The 26649-nt window shown below is 40.0% G+C and overlaps 1 protein-coding gene across 1 annotated transcript in view; it reads right to left on the bottom strand.

Moving 5' to 3' along the window:
- Window positions 1-26649, bottom strand: part of LOC119419249 (probable phospholipid-transporting ATPase IH) — a 54032-nt gene that overhangs the window by 12198 nt on the left and 15185 nt on the right. Inside the window, exons 2-23 of the mRNA XM_037686558.1 lie at window positions 21168-21290; window positions 20844-20933; window positions 18755-18835; window positions 18124-18231; window positions 12953-13081; window positions 9596-9699; window positions 9452-9502; window positions 9236-9300; window positions 9070-9151; window positions 8822-8972; window positions 8533-8730; window positions 8264-8437; window positions 7621-7787; window positions 5301-5372; window positions 4435-4508; window positions 4209-4312; window positions 2371-2552; window positions 1729-1962; window positions 1437-1614; window positions 1239-1341; window positions 795-940; window positions 331-390 (exon numbers count right to left, since the gene is read on the bottom strand). Coding sequence (XP_037542486.1) covers window positions 331-390; window positions 795-940; window positions 1239-1341; window positions 1437-1614; window positions 1729-1962; window positions 2371-2552; window positions 4209-4312; window positions 4435-4508; window positions 5301-5372; window positions 7621-7787; window positions 8264-8437; window positions 8533-8730; window positions 8822-8972; window positions 9070-9151; window positions 9236-9300; window positions 9452-9502; window positions 9596-9699; window positions 12953-13081; window positions 18124-18231; window positions 18755-18835; window positions 20844-20933; window positions 21168-21290 — 2676 coding nt within the window. The remainder of the gene's footprint in view (window positions 1-330; window positions 391-794; window positions 941-1238; window positions 1342-1436; window positions 1615-1728; window positions 1963-2370; window positions 2553-4208; window positions 4313-4434; window positions 4509-5300; window positions 5373-7620; window positions 7788-8263; window positions 8438-8532; window positions 8731-8821; window positions 8973-9069; window positions 9152-9235; window positions 9301-9451; window positions 9503-9595; window positions 9700-12952; window positions 13082-18123; window positions 18232-18754; window positions 18836-20843; window positions 20934-21167; window positions 21291-26649) is intronic.

Here is a 26649-nt window from a genome sequence, read left to right as displayed (position 1 = left end):
GGCTCATCCATCAATCAGCCAATTGTGTGTCATGTCCAATCTTATTTTGAAAAACCGCGATAGAGCGAGCCCATGATAAACGAACCGCCAAGTAGCGAGTGACTACTGTACATCTAGTAGTTCCATTCTGAGAGTTGTATTGCTCTAATTACAAGATGAATAATGAAAGTTAAGAGTACAAAAACCAGAAAATTTCTTAAAAACACAAGGCAAAGCTAAAGGAGAATAATGTTTTCTGCTCATGCTACCCTTACTTTATACGTACTCACTCCTGACAATATGTGAACATTATCTGCTTACTGTTAGTCTGACACAGTATGGCATGTTTACCTGCTGGGAGAACCCACAGAAGAACTGATACAGGAACTGAGGGAAGATGAAGCATACATTCTGCAAAGAATAAAGACAAAAAAACACAAGTGAAGAAAGTGATGAGCCAATGACAGGTGCAAGTGAAGCAGTTTCAAGAGTCTAAATGTGCAAATATCTCAACAGTCCTGTTTGTGGAGAAATTGTGCACTATGAGCTCACTGAGTGGGCCGAAAGAAGTTGGCCTGCCAAAAAGGGAGGGAAAAAAAAAACCAGTTGGCAGGGCACTGCATGCTGTGGAAGCCGCCCACACCGATCATCACGGCCATGAATCCAGGAGAATGTTGCACAAGGGATCCATAAACCCAACAATCTGTCAGAGACGCTAAAAAAATCTGGTTCTTTGTAGCTCTGTTTCGCTGGGAATTTTCAAAAAGTGATTAAAAGATGTGAGCCCCCTGAGTGCACGAAAATTTGTCTGGTACCTTGTAGAAGAAGTACTGAACTAGCTCAGCAATCCTGATGTAGTAGTAGTGGCCGTGAACAAGCAGCATCTTCTTCAGGTGTTTGAACTTCGGTATCGCGTAGTCACTGTTTCTGGCTGCCTGTCGGCCTTCTTTACCCATGATGCCTGAGAGAAGAAACAGTTTATTAACAAGAACATAAAAAATAGCATTTTTGTGTATCTAAAGATGGTTACTTGCATCACTATATCTCTGGCATGACTCATCAACAAAGTTGATTATTAGTAAATGTTTGTGTTCCTGGACCATTTCCATAACAACACATATTTATCCATGCTGCTTGATTTGTTTTCTTTTCAAACACCATTATTTGACTTTCAAAATCAAAGAGGACTCTAACAAAAACAGAGCATACTGTATATGATTGAAAAATTAGACAGCAATTAAGGTTGTAATTGAACTCACCAATGCCTACATGTGCTTCCAAGATCATGCTGACATCGTTGGCTCCATCGCCAACAGCAAGGGTTATGGGATGCTCCTTAGAAGCTTTGATTAGCTTTACAATCTGCCAATACAATAGAAAAACATTTTGATTAAATTGACTGTTACTCGGGAAGTTAAGCTGCCTTGAGGTTATTTGAAAAAAAAAACGTCTGTCACCTGTGCTTTCTGCAGCGGCGCCATGCGACAGCAGAGAACCGCGCTACAGTTGCGACAGATCTCTAGAAAGATCTCTCTGTAGTTGCCATGGCCGGCCACCTCCTGGTTTGGCTTTAATAATGCAGAGAGAGTAGCCCCGTCGATAATTAGGCCGAAATCCAGGCAGTCTACTAACAATCTAGAGGGAAGCACCACCAAATGAACAAGATTTACTTGCACAGGCCACTGAACAAAGAAAAAATGCTAGATTGTGTTGTACTCATTGCAAAAATTAGAGTGCATTACACCATACCCAGATATGGAGCGTTGTCTAAGAACTGTCTTGTTTAGTTCAAACAGAACATCATGCAAGCTCTGCTCTTCTGTGCGTTTCTTGGTCAGCTCCAGGATCTGGGTGCTGCGACGAAACAGCTTGCTGGCGTAGCACGTAGCAGTAGCCGTTTCCATTTTGTCCCCTGTGAGGACCCAAACCTTTATCCCAGCCTTGTGCAGCGACTCAATGGTGTCCGCAGCTTTCTCCTGGAGCCTGGGCATCAATAAGTCAATAAGTGTGTCAACCCCCACTGAAGTAGGTTTCAGCGATCCATCTAAAGTTCAGTCTATCCATTACCGACTGGTGATAACTTATCAATGCGCCACCACCCCTGTCCTTGCCCATCAGCAGTTTATCTATTAGGAAATTAAACTGTCAAGCAGTTGATCTGTCCGGGTCGATACTGAAGTCTATTTAATTAGTGCAAAAGATATTTCATACGCAGGAAAAAAAAGAAACTAAAAGCAAAGCGACCAAAGAGAGCTCACACTGAATCTTTTCTGTCCTAACTCGTGAAAGTCACTGAATTCAGTTTTATGATTCATTAATCTCCAAGTGTCTCTCTGCTGCAGTAGCTCCATCTTTAAATCTTTCCCTTCCATTCGCCCCTCATGTACCAACCTGTCCTCCACTGCTGTAGCACCCAGAAGGACAAAGTCCCTCTCGATGACGTCATAGGCCTGCGCCAGCCTCTGCTCCCTGTCCTGCAGGGCCAGCTTGGCTTCAGTCAGGTGACGACACGCTTCCTGATAATCAGCCTGGGACAACCTTCGATAGGCGACGCACAGAGTCCGAAGCCCCTCCTGGTTTTAGAGTCAAGAGGTAGATTAGGAGACATTATCCAAATAATTGATGGGATTCAAAATGTGAATATGAATTATGAGAAGAGCCAGAAAGCATCAAATATCATTACGACTCTTGATAAAAGGAAAGATCATGGTTTTTCCACCAGCAGCTTTTTAACAGGAATGCCAGGTTTGTTAGAAGGGCCCATGAGGGCAATCTTTTTCCTTCCAGGCTTAGTCAGTCAGTGTGTGGTTTGTAATGACATCTCAGCTGTCAAACTAAAGAGTCCTGACTTGAGGGGTGTATGAAAAGAAAACCACCTTCCTCCTGTAACTACTGATGTTGCACATACTTGTCTCTTTTTATTGAATCTAAAATGAGCAAAAGAGAGAAGTCGATGCAGAAAATACACAAAAAAAGAGGCATTCTAGGTTTGAGACTGTTACTTTTTAAACCATCAACAATTTATATAATGCGACACAAAAGTGTCAACCGTTTTGTTACAGCATGTGGTTAAATTTCATATTTACGGTTAGAAAGGAATGCAAAGTATTGCAAGAGCTTACATGGATAATTTCATTTTTTTCACAGGCTCAGATAATTTTTTGGTCCTTTGATGCATCGCTGAGGACAAAAAAAGACTTGCTGAACACGTGACTTGCGCACACTCACTCGAAGCCTCCTCTTGGCCATTCCTTATGTAGGTGAAGCTTAAGAAGTTGCACATCTGTACAGATGTTGCACTGCTGAGTATACGGTAATATGTGGGTCAAAAGCAGGTGGGTAGGCCAGAAGGAAAATGAAGAGGCACAGCTGTTAGTAAATGTGTGAGCAAAGCCGTTTTCAAACAGAAAATGCTCAGATAAACCTGCCCAGCTCATTTTTAATATAACCCTTTTACACTTGGAGCTCGCTGCTGGAGCTTATATTTAATTAATTGGGTGAGCAGCGATGTCTGTGGAGGAAAAAGTTCAGATCTGGTACCTCATTTTGGGTTCATCATCTGTTCTATTTTCACATGAGCTCTTCTAGACATCGCACAGACTTGGCTGTTGTAGAAGGAAGTCACTTTACAGCGTTTTAAATGTTATTGTTATTGATTTTAGCATTTAGTGCCTTCATTATCCAGAGTTTTTTTTTTTAACAGTCAGGTCATCAAATTTGGTTTTCAATTTAAAACAGTAATGTTAACCATCAGAAATGTTACCATGGTAAGTAAAGGAACCAGTAAAGGAAATGTACATGTGGCAGGGTCCTCACAGTGTTTGATCTGACTGAGGCAAAAATGTGCACTCTCAAATACAAATTGATAACTCTAGAAAAGTTCACGTTAACGGTCACAGAACTGTATTACCGGTAGTTACGGTATTACAGGGTTTTGATGTATGATGATGAATTCTTACATTACGTGTTTTAGCAGAGATCTGTACTCTCAAAAGTTTTAAATGTTTCTTTTTGCATCTCGACATAACATTTTGATTGAACTTTTGGTGGAAGAGACTATTTTTTTTCCCTAAATTAAGAAATATTTAGGTTTAATTATTAAATTATTTTACACAAGGTAGAAGCTAAGACAAGTTCATCATCTTGAAGCAATGAAAACATATTACTGTATGAATGTGATGGACCCGTGGGCCCATCTTACATCTGTGCTGGTCAAAATGTTCACTTACTACAGCATTCTGCTCCACTCGGGCTTTAACTTGCTCCACCTTTCCAGATACTACTCGTGGAAAAATGGATGAGTCGGCACCTTTGCAGAACAGCAGGTACTCTCCTGAGAATCCACACACAAACACACAATCAAGCATATTGTAAGCAATGTGGAGGAACAGTGTAGCATGTTATTATGAATTTATTGAGAGTATTTCTGTTACACTGTGTGAGAAGCTGTCTTACCTGAGCTTGACTTGACTATGACGCTCATTCTTCTTCTGACAGAGTCAAAGTTCAGCACATGGAGCAGCTCAAACCTGAAGAAGAGATGGTGTCAACATAAAACACACAACCTTCTTAGATGTCACAACCTCCTTTATGTGCATTCGACTCCTGGAAATAAATACAATTTCTCTAAATCAACAAAATTCCCCATTTGTGCACTTTCAAGCCCACCGAGGCTTTTCCTTGCAAGTTCTGCAAAAGAGAGGCCTACATTTATTTTTCATGTTAAACGTCTGTTGTGTGATCACAAATATAAAACTAGATGGGGTCTTTTTGATCAGTTTTGTAAGATTTGCCATTTGCAAAAAAATGACGAATGCAAACCGTTTCCACTAAAATTATCCGAGGGCGCCCCGCCCTGTCAGCAGAACCTGTGCCCTGCCAACAAAATCAAAAACCTTAAAATGTAAGAGGACTTTAGACTTTATTTGTTCCTAATGCTACTAAGGTCTCCTAAAGAGTTCAATTGAAGCAACCCTTTCTTGCTGGATCCTTCTTGGGTTTCTAAAATAGCTCACTATTGACAGGTCACTGCTGAGAGTGATGCAAACCAAGGCTGCTTACACAAACTGACTGTAATAAATTAAAACATTACACAATTTCCATAAAGCCTCTCTCCAAAGGACTCTTCCATCCATTTTCATTCATCAGTTAAAGTGTTTCCATCTGACTTATTGAGTCAGTTCAAGCTGCAGATTTTTTACACCTGTACTGAACGTGTAACACAAGCCGAGAGCTAATTTGTTAGCTGATGTTGAACCCCATTAGCTGGACTGATCCTGGTTTATCGGTTGTGGGGTAATGACAAAATTTAATAAACTAACCTTTCAATTTCATCATCTTTGTTGAGGATCTCCATGTAGCTGTCTTTCAGTCTCAGATAAGTGTAGCCCAGCCTGGAATATGAGAACAAAGGGGAAAAAAAGATAAATCAAAAATAGAGAGACTGAATCTGTTCTAGTTAGTTTAAAGCATCCTGCGCTCACAAATGTGCAAAACACAGCAAACATCTGAGAAATAGTTTGTTATTGTGTAAATGTTATGGTTCTTTCTTGTGTTTTCTGCTAATGTGTATATACATGTAAATACAGTATATATATATATATATATATATATATATATATATATATATATACATACATACGCACGCACGCACGCACGCGCACGCACGCACACACACACACAGTATATGCACACATGACTTTAGGTTGCTTTGAAAGAAAAAGTTAATCAGGCTAATGATATGTATTGCCACATAATAAAGCAGAACTTGGGCCAGCAGCTTCTTATTTTTTTGTACAACCCTATAATTTTTTCCTGTCTGTCTCCAATTTGTCTCCTGTCTAACGCCAAATGCTAGGAAACACCTTGTAACTGTGACCTTCCTTCCCTCCATTGACTACGGTGAGATTATTTACATGAACGCCCCTACAAGCACCCTGCAGATGTTGGACGATGTCCATCACAGTGCACTAAGATTCATAACTGGCTGTAACTACTGTACCCACCATTGCACCCTGTATTCACTGGTTAACTGGTCATCATTGACTTCACATAGACTCTCTCACTGGTACATTTTCATCTTTAAATCACTTCTTGGTCTGCTGCCTTCATACATCTCCTCCTACATGTCTCTACGTCAGGGCAGCTACAGCGTGCGCTCTCAGGACATTATTACATGCAGTGTCCCCTCAGTGGGACCGAACTTGGCAAAAGGGCCTTCACCTACTCTGTTCCTTTATCCTGTAATATCTTGCAAAAAGATCTGAAGCTCTCGACCTTGACCACTCTAAGTGTTTTCAAACACCTGCTAAGTTCCTGGCAAAAACCAAAGCAGACATGTTCCTGTTTTTAGTATTTTACATCGTTTTACAATGTAGCCGTTTTAATTTAGTTTTTTTTAATATATCATTTTTCTTCCATTTAATTATTCAGTTTATATGCTTTCTTTTATGATTGTCTGCTGTTGTCACCACTCTTTGTTAAAATCAGGTTTCTCTTGTAAATGAGTCCTCGAGGCTCAGTGAGACTAACCTGTACAAATAAAGGGTGAATGGATTTTTTTTTATCCAAGACTGAGATTTATTCTTTGCCAGTGTGATGCTGCATTTGAAATCAATTAAAGGGAAATCTTTTCACACAACGCAAAAACAGCCTCAACTAGTGCTGCACAACATATGGAAAATGAATAAATATTATGAAGGATGGCTTGGACTGTAATAAAGCACACAGCAATTGTTGTGAGGAATTTTGATGATAAAACAGGAAAGAAGTGAGTAAAATAAAATATAATCACTGCAATAGTCTAAATGCAACTCAAAATATACAGAAGCTCACAGCTGAGTGCTGAAATTAACATTTGAATTTGACTGATGAAAGTCAACCAGATCACACTCCGAGCATGATCCCATGTAATAAAAGGAATGCTAGGACTTTAATATTTAAGTATCCATTTAGTACATGTTTTTTCAAGTATTTTTTAACTGGTTGAATCTGTACAGGCCAAACCAAAATAAAACATTTACCCACTGCAGCTGCAAGAATCCCAAAGATGATGAAAATATAACTTTAGCCACTTTCAGAAAACACTTTCAAGGTGAAACTAAAATGCAATCACTGTGCGAGAGGCGGGGGACGTCCTGGACAGGTCTCCAGTCCATCACAGGGACACATAAAGACAAACGAGACAAACAACCATTCACTCTCTCACTCTCACCTAGGGACAATTTAGAGTTACCAATCAGCCTAACATGCATGTTTTTGGTCTGGGGGAGGAAACTGGAGTACCCGGAGAAAACCCACACATGTACAGAGAGAACATGTGAACTTCACTCAGAAAGGCCCCCGGCCGGGGTTCAATCTGGCAACCTTCTCACTGAGAGGCGGCACCATCCCTTTATCGCAAAATCACTTTGTAACAAGCACACAAGACCAACATGGCTATTAATCAGCAAAGTTAATTTTCTTAAATATCTATGTTATTCAAACATTAGACATCGACTTGACTACAAAGCATTTCCCACCAAATACTAAATATGACAACGTGTGTCTGATAAATGCTAAACTGGATTTCCTCTCAAAACTGAAACAATACCTTACTTATTTATAATTTCTAAATACTCTCTTGTGTTATATTGTGGTTACCGTTTCATTCCTTCTACCAAAGCTACTTCATCTGGTGAGGAAGAGATGTAGAAGGAGGTGGGCCTGCCCTGGTGGATGCCTCTCTTGATGCTGTCCACCGTCTCCTCCTCCTTCACCTGCACCGTGTGGCACAGACACAGCGCCCGGAAAAACAGATCCTCATACTCCTGCAGACACACATGAACATACCATTAGACACAACAATTCATTATTTATTTAAGGCAACCAAGTTCACTTCAAAGGTGCATCACTTTCCTCTATTTCCTTGACATATTTTATACTAGATGCTGTCTAGTGACAAAAGTGATTTTTAAAATTTATTTGCAATTTATTGCAGAAAAACCTGCAGTGAAACAAGAAACATTTCTTGACTTTTGCTGCTCATGCTGGCAACACAAGTTTTTTTTCTTTAATTAAATTTAAACTTATCTTTGATGCTACAGCAATAAATGTAAGGCACATCATTTTTTATGTACCTGAGAACAATTCTTCTCTAGGTAACGGGAAAAAAAAAGTAATTTTTGCAAGAATATAGTTTTAGAACAAAACAATACAACCATATATTTCAGACAATAATTATTATTAAAGTTAGGTCTACTGTGTATTTAGCAGTCTGATTATTGTGTAAAACATGCAAACTTACTCTTCTGTATCCTCCAGGAGAGGAATCGATCATGTCTATGCTAGAGGCAGCGCTGAGGATTTGACCGTTGCAGATTGCATGTGGAATGTAGACGTTGCCATCAACGCAGCATTCGATAAACTCCATGTTGTTCTCAGTCAGAGTGCCGGTCTTATCAGTAAACACATACTCCACCTGACAGGTAGGCAAAGACAGGGTACACTGAGGGTCTGTTTACACAAAAGAATATTGACACAAATGTCAACTCTTCGGTGTGTTTAGTAACAAACCTGTCCCAGCTCTTCGTTTAGGTCAGAAGTGTTCACCTGAGCTCCCTGTCCCAGCTCTTCGTCAAACATCTCCTCATCCCAAGCGATAAAATAAGAGCCGAGAAATTTCTGCATCTCCACCGTGACATACATGGAAACTGGGATGATGTAATTAAACAAGACCATGAAGGCCAGGAAGTCTGTGAAGGCTCGGATAACCTGGAAACAAGTGGGACAAGCGAGACATTTTTTAGATAAATCAAAAGTGGTTAGGAATTTGTTTTTACACCCAGAGGGTTTTAGGACAGACCACGTGGCGCTGGCGCTCGTTCTCAGTCCTGTGGTTGTACCAGGGCTCGTCTCGGTCAGGAGACCACTGCCAGGCGTATTTCAGGACAGTGTTAATCACAGCTTTACTGATCAAGATGCACAAGTACACAACCAGAAAGGTGTTCATGGACCTGCAAAGAGTGGCAGAGAAACAACCAGTCAGCACCATTAACTAGACTTGAGAGAACAAACAATTTCAAACCATCAGAGCCGAGTCATTAATCTTACTTCTCAACAGCAGAGCGCTTCTGAGATTTCGACTGGTAATTAAGCGCCATCTTGGTCTCCATGCCAGTGTAGACAGCCACAGCTGAGGAAGAGAAAACAAAGATAAACATCGTAAGGCTCTTTACATAAATAATCAAAACACGGATGCAAATTGAAGTTAAAATACCATAAATATGTTGTGTATTCTTCAGTGTGGCTCCTCTGAGAAGTAAGTTTTCAGCTCCAAGTGTTCTGCAAGAAAACAGATAAAAAGCATTTTATTCAATAACTTGAACTAAATACATGAATTTATTTAATAAACTAAGCTTTTTAAGAAAATATGCAGATGCTTTCAAGAAACGTACTAGTACGAACACACATAATACACTAATAGCACACCCACCTCGAGACGGGCTCCTCTTTGTCCTTGTAAATGTTGATGCGTCCCACAAATCTGGAAAAAACAGACAACAACATTAAATCAAGATGTACAAGGCGATAAGGTCAGAACTTGTACCAGGTCCGTGTGTAATGAGGACACACTTACTTGTAGAGGTCAGGTTGTGGTTGTTCACATTCAATAGTGGCATGTAGCGAGTCCACCTCCTGCTCTGTTCTAAAGGCCATGGTATCTGGTACAGCATAATAGGTCTGAGACAGAAAGGTGGAGAAAAGGGACAACAGATGAAAATGTCACCAACACACTACTATGAAGAAGGGGTTTACTTAGTGTCCTTGTCTCGCTAGGTTTGAAAAATGACACAAAGAATCTGTGAGAACAGCAAATGAGCAGTTGTTAAGTCAGAAGGGTGAAAGGCTTACTCAGATAGTTTATAAAGGGACGATGGATAGAGGGTTCTACACTACATAGTAGTACACTATGCATGTGCATATATACACTATAGACAAGATCTGGGATAGTGTGTATTTGAGCCAGTAAGCGTTGTCAAAGAACACAAGAAAAGTGGGATGTTCAGATGAATGTTATTAACAATAATAGGTGTGAATGTGAGATGTGTTGTGAACAATGGACAACCTTGTAAATCACCGATTGTTTTTCTTGGTTAATAGCTGCTATAAAATTTTAAACAGTAAAAATACAGTTCAATGTTGAAATAAACATACATTTTGATCATAAGGGCATCATATGCTTAAAATTAAGGTGAATACACCTTTACATATTTGTCCTTTGTTTAACCCAGAAAGTCCCACTGAGTTAATCTCTTCTTCCAGGAGGGGTTTGGGGAAGACTGGGATTGAACCAGTAACCCTCATCTATTTCAGTAATGCACATTATTATTATTATAATTATTGCAAATGACTATAAAGAATCTCTGACATTATCTGACATATTTTACCTTGCATATAAAAATGTATTTTACGCAAAATATATGTTATATTTTATTCTCCTAATGTACACGAACAGCCGAAACGCAACAGAAATTCTATGGTTTTACTTAAAAACAGCGTTGTGTTTTTAAATCTCTTCTTAAAAACGTTTTTCTACTTTGATCTTTGGCACTAGATGTTGATTTAATTTAATTCAAATGATTTTAAGTTGTTTTATTTGCTATTTAGTGTTGTTGGGGTTTTTGGGGGAATATTGAGCAGTTTATTATTCAATACTTGGACAAAACCAAACTGAAAAACATACTTGTAACTTGAATCATCTGTCCTTTGTTTTGTTTTTTCTTCTTGATACGCTTCGTGTGATACTGTCCTACTGGATAAAACCAATGTTTTGTGGTGAAAAACAACTTGTTCAGTTCCTCTACATTGGGACCTTCTTTATCCTTCAGCAGCTCCTAGTTCAGGTGGGCCTTCAAAACTTGATCATGGGTACGGTCAATGGTCAACGGTCTGTTCGTTCAATAGGGTAAATGAACTCATAAGGAATGTCAGCAGCAGGATGGTAGCATACAATGGTTTTCTCATCTGAAGTTACGCCTATTTCCACTTTACATTTAGGGCCATTAAGTGTGTTGGCACTGGTCTTCTGTCGAACCGACACCATCCAAGTTTGTCCATTTCACAGTGTGGGACTGTAAGAAAATCATGTTAAAATACCGTGCAGCTTGCACAAGTGACGCCATGCCCAGTTATTTTGGAAAGTGCGTCACTAAAATACTTCTGTCTTCGAGGTCCTATTTAGTGCGGTTTTGACCATGTTTTTTGTATTTAATCTATTTTTTGTTTTAAGTGGGTGTGACTGCTATTACAGCTTTTATTTAGCATTTTTATTTTTCTGGTTAACATTTAATATACGTATATTTTTCTGTTATCGTGTTGTAGTGAACTGTATATGAACATACTGTATTAAAATAGGAACTGTAATAAACTTTGAACCTGGATCTAATTTGAATTTATGATTTTTACTTATTTTTGCTTTTGTATTGTGACCTCAGTTTGCTTCTGTTGTGAATTCCATCCATCCATCATCTTCCGCTTATTTCAAAATTGGGTCGCAGGGGCAGAAGCTTGAGCAGGGAGGCCCAGACATCTCTTTCCACAGCCACCTCTTCCTCTACCTCTTCTTGTTGTGAATTAGCATCAGATAAAAAAACAAAACTAAATTGTTTTTTGTACAGCACTTTGGTTCTTTGTGATTTTTTTTACAGTGATTTATGAATGGACTGTAAATGGACTGTACTTATATAGCACCTTTCTATCTTATCCAGATACTCAAAGCGCTTTACACTATAATCTGTGTCCTCATTTACCCTTTCATACAGATCTCTACTAGATCTCTACAAAGCTAGTTGAACAAATCATTCTAAAGAGACTAATCCGTGCTTTATTACATTCAAACACCGATGGGACACATCGGAGGCAATTAGGGGTTCAGTGTCTTGCCCAGGGACACTAAGGCATGTGACTGCTGGTGGATTCGAACCCCCAACTCTTGCATTGGAGGACGACTGCTCTAACCACTCAGCCACAGCCGCCCTTATGACAAAGCTGGATTGTATTGGAAGTGAAATTACCTAATATAAAGCAACATTTCTGAACCTCAGAAATCTTTTAAAAAGAAGACAGCAAAAAGTAATGATAATAGAGTGAAACTCAGGGTTATACAACTATTTTTGACAGGAGACAAAATGCAGGAGAAATCAGTGCATTAACCACTGGATGGTATTGATATTACTGTGTTTTATGTCTGCAGCAGGATGTTTTAAAAACCTGGGCCACTTCAACAGTTGACTAAAATATGCTTTTTAACCAACTATCAAAACTAACAACCTGCAGATGAGTCAAATTTTTTTTTTTAAGTAAATTATCATTTCCAGAAGGGCTTTAGGACTTATGGTTTCATTTAATGAATGAAAACAATGTTTAAAATATGGTCATGCATGTGTCTTTTAAAGACATGCTGTTTGTGACTGATTCTGCTACAAAACAAAATAATAATAAATGAACAAATTTGTCATATTAAAGTAAAAAAAAAAAAAAACACAGGAGATTAGTGAAAAATGTATGACATGAATTGCACATTGCCTGGAATGATGAGAACATGGCTTACTCACCATGCTTTATGCATTTTTTAAAATCCTTTAGAGAGTATATACAAATCAATCATATGAGGATTTGCTTTTGGTAATACATAAAGTCTGTGATCCAACCTGCCTGGCAACAGTGTTATTGTTTTCTTTTGCAGATAGACTCAAATAGATTTTATACTCTTACATAACGACCATTGTTTTGTGTGAGCAGGAATGCATTGTTGGGTTAAAAAAAAAAGAGAGAGATAAATTCTGTGCTTTTTGGTACTTGAAAAGCTCCCAAATGTAGCTGATCACAAACCTACAGTACAACTTTACTGCAGATATGTTGTGATTTTGCATGACAATTTAAAAACTAGTTTAATGCAAAACTGATTAAAAATATTCATTACTGATCCTGGCACCTTGTGACTTGACTCCCCATCGAGGCTGGTGGTGGTGACGTAGCAGATGCCATCGTATCGGCTGGAGGAGAGAAAGATGAGGTCACAGGGAAAAATCTCGTCCTCTCTTACCATGACGATGTCACCCACCTGAAAGAAAAGGACACAGGTTCCTAATCAGTAACAAAGCCAATATAGTTAGTGATAAATACTGAACAAATAGAAAGACCTGTTCAACATTTATAATTTTGGTTCTTAAAGGATTTTTATTTTCAAAGGATTGTGAAGTTGCATAACAGATTATGCGAGCAGAGCAGCTTATACTCTAATAAATCCGGTCTCCACGGTGACCGTGCACATGACACACACACTGATTTCATATGATTAATATATTCATCATTATTCCCAATTCACACTCTAATCCTTGCCGTTTGATGTGTGGAAGAGACGGACTGTGGTGCAGAAAGAAGATGCGAAGCAGGCAAAATGAAAAGGTTCAAATAAAGATGGCAATATCGACAGAGATGAAAAAACAAGGTTTTGAGACAAAAATACATTTACGTTGTTTCTTTACTAATGACATTCACAGAAAACTACTGTACTGGTAACACAAACTCCAGTGATCTGCAACCTTTTATTGCTTGGCAGCTGTACTGAAGCTGTATATTCTGAGCTGACCCTCAGCATCCCACACCGTCTCTGCACGCTCACAAATGAGCAGCAGACACAGCAGAAACTAGATGTTCCAGCACTCATTACCTACCTGCTGACAAAATGGTGTTACAAGACTAAAATATAGTGGGACTGAATCAATGGATCTGCACAAGGGGTGATGAGTTGGATCAGTCACGTTATACAGCCGGACACTGTTTTCATTAAATGCTTGGATGGAGGAGGAAAGATGTCTGAAGAGCAGATAGCAAACTATTGGGCATCAAGGTAGTTCATATATTTTCCCTACAGAATGTCAAAATGCATTACTTTTACCAAAGCTGCCATAAATAAAATGGAACATAATTCGCAAGTGCCTTATTACGCCAACTTCTGAGTTTTTTTATTTAATTAATTTTTTTACAACTGTTACCACTTGCCTTATTTTCTGAATTAAAACATTTAACATGGACTACAGGATTTACCTGGATAACACACTATTATTGACAGTCACTGATAACAGTTGATAAACACTATAAAATGCACGTTTAACATTGATCAAACATATAAACTAAGTCAAATCTGACTTTGTGGCCCAAGGATGAAATCTTTATTAACAAGCCTTAAACAAGTTTTTTCCTAAAATAATTTATGAAAATACATTCTAATTCAAAGTGGCACAATATTAGAAACATGTCACATAAATATTGTTGAATACTGTGAAGGTAATATTAGCTGTGGGAAAAAAAGAAAGACTTTCCTCACTCCTCTCATAACTCTCCTTGTGCTTCATCACCTCAACCACTACACTGAAACCATGTGTGGGCAGAGAAGTGACAGTCCACTGAATTGGTAACAACATAATTATCATGCAGAGCATGAATTAATTATCCCCTAGAAAAACAACAGCCTATGATTTATTGTGACCCTGTGATGGACTTGCGACCTGTCCAGGGTGTACCCCGCCTCTCGCACAATGATTGCTGGACATGAGCACCGGCGACCCCCGTGACCCAAAATGGAAGAAGCGGGTAAAAGATAATGGATGGATGAATTGTTATTGCAAATATACGTTTTCAATATATTGTGCAGCCTATTTTAAATGTGTCATGCTGTTTTTTAGTGACAGTAACTTTAGCCATCATGAGAATCAAGAACTATATTAAAGATAAACAGGCAGAATATCTCAGTTACACAATAAAAAGCTGAATGATTTACCTGCATTGGCAACAACTACTGGTCCAAATTAATTGACAAATAGCAGAATTTTGAATATAGACAAAAAATGCAAAGATGTACATTCTTAACAAAACACCAAAATACCACAAGCCAAATATAAGACGGGTGAGTTATTTAGGAAAATTACATTTTAATTAAGACAACTTCAGAGGGAAACCGTCAGTTTGAAATAGGGCTTTAACAGACTACTCGAGTAATCTACACATCGATTCCTAGGACATCAATTGAGTTTTTAAATTTCACGTAGAGTATTCGTAGTGACGTCAGTACGTCGCCGTTACGTCATTGCGTCACGCGTCACGTGATCCACACCGGGCACGGGCTACAAAATAGATTCCTCCAAGCAGACGGATGAAGCGGAGCAGGCCCAGTCTTGGCAAACAGGTAGAAATGCATCAATAATCTGGAAATATTTCACTAAAGATGAATCTTCCGGTTCAACTATCGTAAGGAAACAGAAAATGAATCAACTTCCTGACTGTTTGGAGCTCGTTGCGAACTGGTGTTACACCATATTCTGTGACCACCGTATATTGTGACCGTAGGGGGCGGTGTTGCATGCACTATTGCAGGTCACAGAATATGGTGTAACACCGGGTCCAATCGACTGAACCAGAACCAGCTTCCTCTGACCTTGTTTCACAAACAAAAAGCAAAAAATACAAATCTGTAAACCTATTAAAAAAAAAAAAACTATAAACATATCAATCTCTAAAACTAAACCTAATGCGCATCACTGCGGGCGGTGGTGCGGGGTGGATGACTGCCCCACTGTGTTTAAGTTTCTTTTTTTTATGTGCCGGACGTTTCTTTCACTTTTGCAGCTTAATAATAATAACTAATAGTTTAGTTTTTCCTCTGAATTGGCATAATTTCAGACTATTTCCACGAAGTGATCCCACATGCTTCCAACTCGGTCCCTAGCACTTAATCGATTGAGGTTAAAAGCCAGACAAGTCGAGCTGAAGATTTGACATCAAAGAACTACTGATTGACCAGAGAGCCAAGTCATTCAGGAGTGCAGCTCTTAAAAGAATCAAAAATTTTTTACAAACTCAGAATTATCATCCCTTTTTGTTATTAGCTTAAAAAAAATATGGTGTATATATATATATATATATATATATATATATATATATATATACACGACGGCTCTGTGGTTAGCATCGTTGCCTCACAGCAAGAAGGTCCTGGGTTCAATCCCCAGTTGGACATGAGGTCTTTCTGTGTGGAGTTTGCGTGTTCTTCTCGTGCTTGCGTGGGTTTTCTCCAGGTACTCCGGTTTCCTCCCACAGACCAAAAACATGCATGTTAGGCTGCCTTCAGGCCCAGGCCTCCCTTGCAAAAGAGATCTGTGATCTTACTGGGATTTGCTTGGTTAAATAAAGGTTAAAAATTAAGATAATTTAGAAATTATTGACAGGAACACATCTGAACTGAAAAACCAATATATCTGATTTGCAAAGAAACGGCAGCACAGACAAGTTCTTCCTCCACCGGTTCATAAATCACAGGTGAAGTGTTCACGCGCTCGGGTGTGAGCTTTAAGCAGAGTCAAAAGAGGCGGAGCAGAACTCAGCTGGGCTGAAAGAGAGCGAGATGCGTGTCGAACTTCATGTCATTTACTATAATGAATTAACTCACTTAATCCAACCTATTTGTGGTTAACTAGTTCTTTAAACTAACTACAAAGATGCTGTGCGTCTTCATCAGTATTCCCCCAGTAATAAATCTGTTTGTTGTTATTTAATCCAGCCAACAGCTGCGTGAGGGGAGTGCGCCCCCATGACAGCATGCAGTCTTTTGACTTGTGTTTCTCCTTAATTTATTCCTTATAATTAAACATTATTAACACCAAAACATGGATATTTGTAGGTCCCAGATTAAAGCAAAGATGTGTGCTTCTGTTAAATTTTATTTTATTTTCCCTCAAGCTCACAAAGTTTTATCTGCGAGAAAGTCCCAGAGAGACTGCAAAGCATGCTGGGAAGTCTTTTGAAAACTGTGCAATGTTTGACTGTTTACAATGTTTGTGAGTGTGAAAATGGGTTGTTCTGGTTAATGTCCTGTTCAGGTTTGCTTTGGCATTTATGTTGAAGTCAGTTATTGACTGTAAACTGACTCCATGAGTCAGAGGTTGTTCCAGGTACGTATAAGGGGGAATTAACTGTGTGCTTGAGCAGAGAGTATCCTCACTGGAGAATGAAGTCTCAGGTTGATGCTTGGATTGTCCTGGCTTGGCCTTGGGTGTGTAAGTAAATGCTTTCAGAGGGGAGGGGGCTCCCACATAGTCAAGCGGACCGGATTCGACTTGAAGCAGATGCCCGCAGGGCATGTCCATGCAAAGATCAATTTTTACGACCATGTACGCGTACTCGGTGTCACACAAAAAACTGTCTGGCAACAGACTGTTTTGTTTGCGACACCAATGTATTAAGCTCCCCTTCTTCATCCGTGGTCTGGTTTAATGGCCTTCTCTTTTGTTTTGTTTTTTCCCAAGAGGCAAGTGATCTCTTCCTCCTCGTCCATTGATGCCATGACTGAAATTGTGAAAAATGAAGGAATTTATCATGAGTAAATTAAAATTATGCCCAGAAAATTGAGAGTGGCACATGACAGGATTGCCTCTCTGACTGAAATATTTGCCATTAAATTTTGTAAAAAGTCTCTCTCACTGTATTTTCTGATAGATTTTTTCTTTATTTTTTTATTAATGAACTCATCAGTGGGCCAGACTTAAGTCACCCCTGGGTCAGAAGTGGCCCGTGGGCTATCAGTTGAATAGCCCTGATCTAGAACGTGTAGACCCAAGTTGAGTTTAGCAAGTTGTTGTGAGACTGGACAATGAAAATATGTTATAATAGCGTTTAAACTTATCAAATGTTTGCAATGCATATCCCTTAAACATGTTGGTTGGAACTAAATAAAGAACACTTTTTAAGATAGCAAAAACTCAGTGATAAAGTTCTACTAATAAATTGCAGCTAAAGGGATCGCCATGAAGTCTGATGTTTTTTAAATAACTCAATCAGGCAAAGACTGACCCCGTCTTGCATCAGAATGACAAAGAGAACATTAAAGAATGATGATAGAAGCAACATGACTCATGAAAGGGAGCAGTCTACTACAGTTTCAGAGCAATTAATCGGTCGGACAAACAAGGGAAACCAAGTTAGAGAGCACTGCAGAGAGGAAAAAAGGGAGTGAGAGCGACAGTTATAAAAAATGTGAGCATTGCAGCAGTGCAGCAGTGTTGCTTTGTGGCCTCAGGTGCACCAATGGTCTAATGAGGCCATTCTTACCCGTAGTTTGTGACTCTGCGTCCTCACCACCTTCCCCTGCTGCACCACATCCACCGGACACTCATTTATGGAGCAGTCAGCTTTGTGTCTGAGCCAGTCCTCATAGCCCTAAGAGAGTTGCAAGAAAGGCACAGAAAACAAGTTTATAAAGGAAAAGAAGATAGGGAAAGAGCAAGTAAAAATCTTTGTGCAGAGTTTTGAGGTGTAGCATGAGATGAAGAGGCACAAAGGAGGAGGTGATGGTTCTGCTCTGGAAATAATTAGCATTGATCTCCTTTCGCTTGCTGACCTCTTTCCTATATTTCTAGCTTTAGATTTATGTTCCTGTAAACCTTAAGACCTTAAGACTCCTTTACAAGAATAGCTTCATCTATCACTGATAGCAGCTAATTTCTCAGTAGTGGGAGATGCTCCTCTCTCAGAGGCTCTAGTGATTAACAGAAGAGAGCATTCATAACCATATTTCTCACATCAGCAGACATATTCAATAGTGTGTCCTCTCACTGCAAGAGGAATGTGCACATACAGATAATAGAGAAGTTGTTTGGTAGGGTGTGTGTCTTATCTAAGAACAGAAGATGTTTGAAGCAATGCTTCCCAAGAGATCTGAGCCTGTTTGTGAGCATCCTACCTGTTTAATGGCTGTGACAGTGATAACAAAGAAGAGGGGCAGGCCACTGGTGACTGGACTGGTGGGGGTGTCAATTATAAGCTGCGAGAGTAACAGTTGACGAGAGAAGGATGTAGATAGGGGGAGGGTAAAGAGGGGACAAAAGAAAAGAGAGTTGGGTGAGGGGTTCAGAGAAAGGCAAGGTTGTAAGAGCAGCTTTGGTTACAGCTTATAAAATCAAAACTTTCATTCCTTGAAGAAATTCATACCACCCGATGCATTTCATGTCAGAGTTCTGAACTAAGATTGCCTTATGATAAGAAGTGATAGTTATTGTTTTATTGTCAATCCTAGTAAATTACGTTAAGCATGGTCTTATAATATTATATATAAGATATTGCAATATATTACAATATTGTAAGAGCTTGTGAAATGTGCTAGTGCTTGGAATGTATTTTGTTGTGGATTTTTAGCTACCACAGCAAATTTTAGCTACCATATTTTCTGCCGTGCACGTCGCACCGCCCTATAAGTTGCATCAGTCCAAACATGTCTAATAAAGTGGAAAAATCCATAAATACGTTGCTTCGCCATATACGTTGCATCTATTATGCGTCACTGCTGACACGTTGTGTTTGTTAAGCGTCACTGCTGACAACCTGTAAATGTGGGCCGGTGTTGTGCCAAAAATCAATTGGCTGCCAAATGGCGGCCGCGGGAGTGCGCACGGGAGAATTTAACAAGATTAACACTTAAAAACAATTATTTGTTTGTTCAAAATTATAGTAACTGTGTGTCTCAGTCTAACTTTTGCTTAATAAATGCACAAGTATTTGCTACCTCTGTGCTACGGTAGCGAGTAGACAGGGAGGAAAAAAGGAAGGAGGAACGCTGCGCATTTCTTAAAAATTTAACAATATAACCACCTAAAACAATTATTTGTTTGCTCGACTTTATAGTAAAGGTGTGTCTCAGTTGAACTTTTACTTAATAAATGCAGTTCAATAGACAAATTAGCTGCATTTCACTGTGGCGGCGCAGCAAAGTAAAGCCGATTTGACGGTTGCTCCAAGCGAACTGGACGAAGGTGGCAGGCTATGGCAAGCCTATTTTGTCATTAATAGACACTTTTACCTATCACATGACACAACGGCATGCTATACTACTCTGCTGCCATCTAGCGGCTGAAAAATGGTAGTGTTCAATATTTTCAGTCAGAATGAATGAAAACGGTCATATCTCAGCCAAAAATTGGTTTATAAACATGGGGGAAAAAAATCCATAAATATGTCGCCTTGGCCTATAAGTCAAAGGAAATGCAAATTATGCAAAACAAAATGCGACTTATACAGCGAAAAATATGGTAATCTGTTTACTTTAAACGTTTTTGAATTAGCTCAGAGCGATTAACTGTAGCAGCCATCTTGATTTTGGTTGACTCCAAAAGTATATTAGTAGTAGATGAACACATAACGAGGGCTTTCTGAGTTTCATTAAAATCTGTTGATGGTCCTTGAGGACATTTGTTTACCAGCAAGATTGCTGACCAGTCATATTTACTCTATTTCTCCAAACTAAGTTTGTTTGATGGGTATCATCAACAGGTAAGGTATTATTTGTTCATAACCTTTCCAAAAAAACCTGCTTTAAATGATCTAAGCTATCATTTTAAGACAAATTACTTGAAAATCCACAAGCACAAATGCTTTCAGTTTGTTTTTAGTTTAAAAGGTGTGGTATCAAAGGTGCCAAGCTAAAATTATTCCATCGGAGCTGCGTAACAAAATAAAGATCAGTTTGTTACACAGACTTATCGAAAAAGTGTTTTAGGTAATTTGATTGTAATAATAAGTAATAATAATATTAATAATAATAATACTGACGCAACAAGTAAATGAATATTGTAGTTTTTGTTTTATTATCTCAAGCTAACTTTAACAAATCAGAAAGCAGAACAACCACAGACAATAATTGATATTATATGGCAAAAAAGATTTACAAGCACTTATAAAAGTTTTTGATGTACAAAGTATTTGAACAAATAAAAAGTGCATTTCTTTCAAGTTTCTCGGAGTTCGGAGATAATTGCAGCTTTTGATGAAATATTTACCTGGACCAAAAATATGACCAAGAAATAGAAGTTGGCGATCCTTCTGAATTGCTCGAACAGATTTTTGGGGATGAAGTTCCAAAAGGTGTACTGTGGGACAGAGTGGCAAGAAAATTATTCTTGAGACTGAAACAAAGAAAGAAACAATGACACATCACAAACATCCTCCTCTCCAGAGAAAACTGTGATGCACAGCTTCACAAACACAAGACAAGTCAATTGTGTCCTCAAAAAAAGTGACAGATGAGATTAGATGGTGTCTGAATATGAAACAGAATATCAAGATGCCAAAGTGTGCAGTGGCACTGACTGATGCTCGCTCACCTTGGAGGAGACAATGCGGTTGTCGGGATAACGCTGAGGGATGTAAGCCTCAGCTCTTGGAGGAGGCTCTTTATGCCCGATGTACACCGTCCGAGTGTCCACCCAGATCTCCTCCCCTACACACTGACAAAGAGACAGACAAAAATGAGCCAAACAGGATGGAAAGAATTCAACAGAACAACAAGAATCATGGGACACAAACACGTAAATCTTGGCCTGTGTGGGCAGTAACAGAGTGTCGCCTTGGGGAAAGCATCCTGTCTGACACAGCGTAAAAGAAGTGATTACCATTACTAAAAGTGTTGACCATTTGCAGAAACGTTGTGGGAGACAAAAATGCTCCAGTGCTTTAAATGTCAATATTGGAGCCAAGAGCACAACCTACTATTATGTTTAATGTTTCCAGTAAGATAAACACTGGATGAAAAAGATTAATGAAACATTTCTGTGAAATGAGTTAAATGAAACATTACATATTGAAATGCTCAGAATCACAGTTCTAAAACTTCTGTTTAACAACAGGCACTTGGCAATGTGATCAAAATAGACATGTAGTCAGCGTCATTAGCTAACTAAAGACTCCCCTCTAAAGCTTTAGTGGAGGCAACATGACTCTGACGGACTGAAATGAAAAGAGATGTGGAAACCGACTAAAGGGCAGTAAGCAACAGGAGCAGGAGGCAGACTGCAAGATTCATGTCATGGCATAAATAAAGTGAAAAGGGCAACAAGAGTGAAAACAAAGTGTGTCTGAAAGAAAATAAAACGGATGGGCACTTACACACACAGCTCAACTAAATACAGCATTTTCTTCCTCTGCTCAAGCATTTCAATTTCTGTGATTCCACCATTCATACCTTCACATTTCTACCTCTTTTGTTCCCATCATCAGCTGGCAGCAAGTGTCAGTGTATGACAGAGTGTGACTGCAGGACAGGGGACAGAGGAAAACAGAGAGATTGCTTTGTGTTCTGCTGTTATCTGATCATTAATCCCCACTGATCTGTATCAACTCTCATCCCTCTGTTCCCTTTCCACTCGACGGCTTCATCAGGCTATTAGCTTGCTGGTTGGTCATGGTACACGAAGGCTTTGTCTTTATTAACAAACTGGCTGTTTTTACATCATCATCAATCACTGATAGAAACTGTATAAGATACCAGACACGCACAGTAGCCCACTATATTGTGTGCTCCCTCTCCAGGAGTTAGTTTTCTGTCTGAACTAAGGATTTATAGAAAGAGAACCATAGCAGGCCTGCTATTTATAAAACTGGAAACAGTGCTATAAAAAGCCACAAGAGTGTTTCTTACTTTAGAAAATGTTTTTTACACAGTATATATCCAAACCCTTAGGTCCACAACCCTTAGCAGCATGATGATTGTATACATTTTCATCTTAAACTTAAGGGCCTAGCATTCCTTTAAGTAATAGGAATCATCTGCTGTCTTTCATTCCAGTTTTAAGTTAAGAACATCTTATGGTGATAAATGGTACTGGTTGTTTTTTGTCAAGCCTAGAAAATTATGTTATACAATCTCGAGCAATTTTGCGAGATCTTAAGCCATCTGTCAGAGCTTGAAGAGTGTTGTGAATAATTCAAGGCTACTACCATACAAGTTTACCACTACCACAAATTTAGCTCAGTATTTATATCATAAATACACCAAATGAGCCAGTCATGTCCAGTCAATCAAATGTACAAACAATCTGTGCTTACACAAATAAAGCCCATCATAAGTATAGGCGCTGTGACGTATAACTCAAGAGTGGAATTGACGTAAAGCGCCACACTTAAAATGTGTGGGCTATCTCCCATTGTGAATCCAGTGGGTAGCTGGTTTCACAGACCATCTGCCATCAATGCCGTCTTCCCCTACACATACTAACAGCTTCAGCCTTGTGACTACCTTCCTTGGTGGCTCAGCGATCTAACAGAAGCAAGATGACTTGAATCCCCATGCCACATCAGTATTTACATACCTCTAAACAAAATGGGAACAAGGCATTTCAGGACCAGATTAGAAGTCTTTAGTGAAGTGGAAAATGTGAGTTTAACCCACTTTAAAAAAAAGAAAAAAAAGAAAAAAGTTTCATTTTCAAGATTGATGCAATGGATTAGTAAAAGACACAACTCTTATTAGTTGTAACTCTACATATACCTGTACATAACTTGTATTTTTGCTCTATAGGTTCATATATATGGTTTTATTATTGTCCAATACATTATCTTTTCTATCAACTTAATTGATTTTGATGGGATAAGATGGGATATTAGCACTGAATATTGTAACTAAACAGCTTCCCACTGTTTAAGTACTTCATAGATTCACTGCATAAAGCATGTGTCTTTGGAAGCGGAAAATCCTTTTATAATGTAAGAAACATACAGTGCTCTGAAAAAAAAAAAAAGTGTTTTGAGCCATTTCTGAAATTCAAAACTTGATAATACTGTGATTCATCACACATCAAATCAGAGGCTCTACTTCCTCAGGCGGCTGAGGCGAGCTGGACTGGGAAGCTCAGTCCTCACCTCCTTCTACAGGTGTGCAGTGGAGAGCATCCTGTGCTCCAGCATCAACGTGTGGCATGGAGGCTGCACAGCTGCAGAAAGAAAAGCTTTGCAGAGAGTGGTGAAGGCTGCACAGAAGACTGTTGGAGTCAGTCTCCCCACCATGACAGACATTTACACCTCCAGATGCAGGAAGAGGGCCACCTGCATCATGAAGGACCCCACTCACCCAGCACAAACACTTTTTGCCCCACTCCCCTCAGGAAGGAGGTTGAGGAGCATTAAGTGTAGAACCACTAGACTGAGGAACAGCTTCTACCCTAAGGTTTTTAGACTCAAGAATCCTTAACCAGGATCATCACTGTAATGATACTTTAATTGGTGATATGTCACTCTATCTATGCTGCTGATTATCCATGCTGCTGATTTCTTACCTTAAGCTGCTGTATTCATACCCATCTACTCACAGCAGACTCATGTTCAGGCTGCTGTTTAATACATTGTATTATTTTGCATTATTATTGTTAAGCGTATATCTTAGATCCTTGTATATGGTTTCTTTTTTAATATTTTAGCTATTTTTGGGTGCAACTGGGACCATGAGTACACAACTTTGTTCCACCTCATGTACCACATGTGATGCGAGTAAAGAACCTTGAACCTTGAATCCAAAGTGTAAAGTGTTCAAATATTTCCTGACATTTGCTATACGTATACGTAAGCTGAAAATTTTATGTAAATTATTTTCTACTAAATCTATTGTTATGGAAACAGATGTGAAATAAGATTATAGTTATAAGTGGCGCCCTGTTTCATTTCTTTGGATGTGGTGACAGCTTGGGTTACCAGAAGTGAAATACTTGTTCAGTTTATTTTCTGTGTTTGCAGAGCTAGTGGAGGGACTTACCTGATGTGAATCATGTTCAAATAAATCCCAAGTGTTAATAGTTAGGAGTAGGCCTGTTGCAATAAACAATAAATCAATCAATCGCATGATAAATGAAAATTATCGACCTCATTTTCATTTACTGTCTTTAGCGTTCCTTCGTGTCTCTCTCTTTCTACTGAAGACACGGCTAAAATCCCGTGTTCTTCAATGACCCCTCCCTTTCTCTTTTCTATTTAAAATCCATTTTAACGATCCAAAATCGCATTTTTGGATCGTTAAAAAAGGAGCTAAGCAGAGACGCTAAGCTACGAGCTAAGCCAACAGACCGACCATAAACCTCTGCCTTGTTGAGCTCCAAAATTCACGGTTGAAACCTGTGCCTTTGTGTAAAAAGTTGTTTTTCTCTGCAAAAAGAAGCTGAGAACTTGTTTACTGATTTTTATTTTTTTCCCTTGTCCTGTCCGGCATTGTGACACTTAGAATTACTGTCTGAGTGTCAAAGTGATGCCAACAGATTTACTTTATCTAGCACAGCATTATGGCTGGCCTTAATGCTCCACTTGATATATAAATTAAATTTTATTAGAATTTGCTTTGGGCTTGTTTCAGATGTAATGGACATGGGGACGGAAAACAAAGAACATAACAAAGCAGAAAAGTGAGAGAAGAGTTAAAAGGTAAAGAAGGAGATAGGAATAGAGGAGAGAGAGAGGGATAAAGAGAACACAAATCAACATCATTGAAGTCTGCCTCTAGACCTGCAGGGAAAAAAAACACAAGACGAAACCGAGAAACCACAACAACAAACAACATATATAATGATACTTATAACATTCTTAGGAAGTATTTTATACAGTACATGGTAATACAAGATATATTTAGTGCCCACCACAACCCAACTGAGTGTGTATCTGATAAACACCTGAATCTGAACACCTGTGTGAGCATGCTTGTCACTATAAGGTTTCTCCATAAAAATGTTCTGCAGTGGATTGGGGGCCCACAGACCCGTCCCCACAGGACACGATGGTAACACAGGGAAGACCGGAGCCACAGACACACAACGGCCCCCAAGCCCGGAACTCCAGAAGTCCCCCGACAGGGACACCCGCACCCCCCAGAGAGAGAAGCAAAGGGAAGCCCTGGGCGATCTCCAGCAACCACAATGCAGAAACCGCAGGAGGCTGCAGCAACAAGTCCACAGGCCCCGCCGGCAACCCGCCCCTCCAGAGTGGATCCGTCCATGGACACCGAGCCCCGAGTCCTGAGTTCATACCACCCCCCAACAGAGGCCCGGCAGAGGCAGGGCACTCAGGCCCCGGCAAGCAGCCACCAGGGCAGGCCCACACACACCCCACCACCCAGCCCCAGCTGCTGAGAGCCGCCAATGCACCAACGGCAGGGGGGCCCACCACCGGAGGGGAACACGACAGGGGGAAGTTGACCCCAGATTAAATGGGGGGCCAAAATTGATCCAAGAGAGGGGACCACCTAAAACTCAACCCAAGACATAAACAGGCACACAGAGACAGCCCAACAGAGCCTCTGTTGGGCTGTCCATGCGCCCCACCCACCCGACAGCGACCACAAACCGGCCCCAGGCCGGGGGCCAGAGCAGCAGGGAGCAGCAGCTGAGGAATGCTGGCCCCAGCACACCAATCATAAGGCATCCCTACAACCCCACACCACAGGCCCGGAGAGGCCCCAGCACGCCACCCATGCACACAGCACCCCCCACTGCGGATGTCACATCAGGCCAACCAGCAAGCACCCCGTCAAAGCGAAGCCACGCCCCCGACCGCCGCCATGCACCACCAACAACCACACACACACAACCACAACCGATCCCCCGCCAGAACCCGGCAGCCACCCCAGCCAAAGGGCCGGCCACTGTATCCAGGAAGCCTGATCAAAAGTTCCAAACAACCCAGGGAGAACCGGAGCACCGGCCTCATCCCCAATTGCCCCCCAAGGCCCAACACCCACCCACAGCCCAGACCCCAACCAGGCAGCCTACCCCCCCTCCCTGCCCCCGACCCCAAATGTCAAACGGAGAACAAGGGTTTAAGGAAAACAGGAAG

Source organism: Nematolebias whitei, chromosome 13 (genome assembly GCF_014905685.2).
Source record: "Nematolebias whitei isolate Nwh7 chromosome 13, NemWhi1, whole genome shotgun sequence".
In the NCBI taxonomy this organism is placed as follows: domain Eukaryota; kingdom Metazoa; phylum Chordata; class Actinopteri; order Cyprinodontiformes; family Rivulidae; genus Nematolebias; species Nematolebias whitei.
This window is presented reverse-complemented; position numbering and strand designations above follow the sequence as displayed.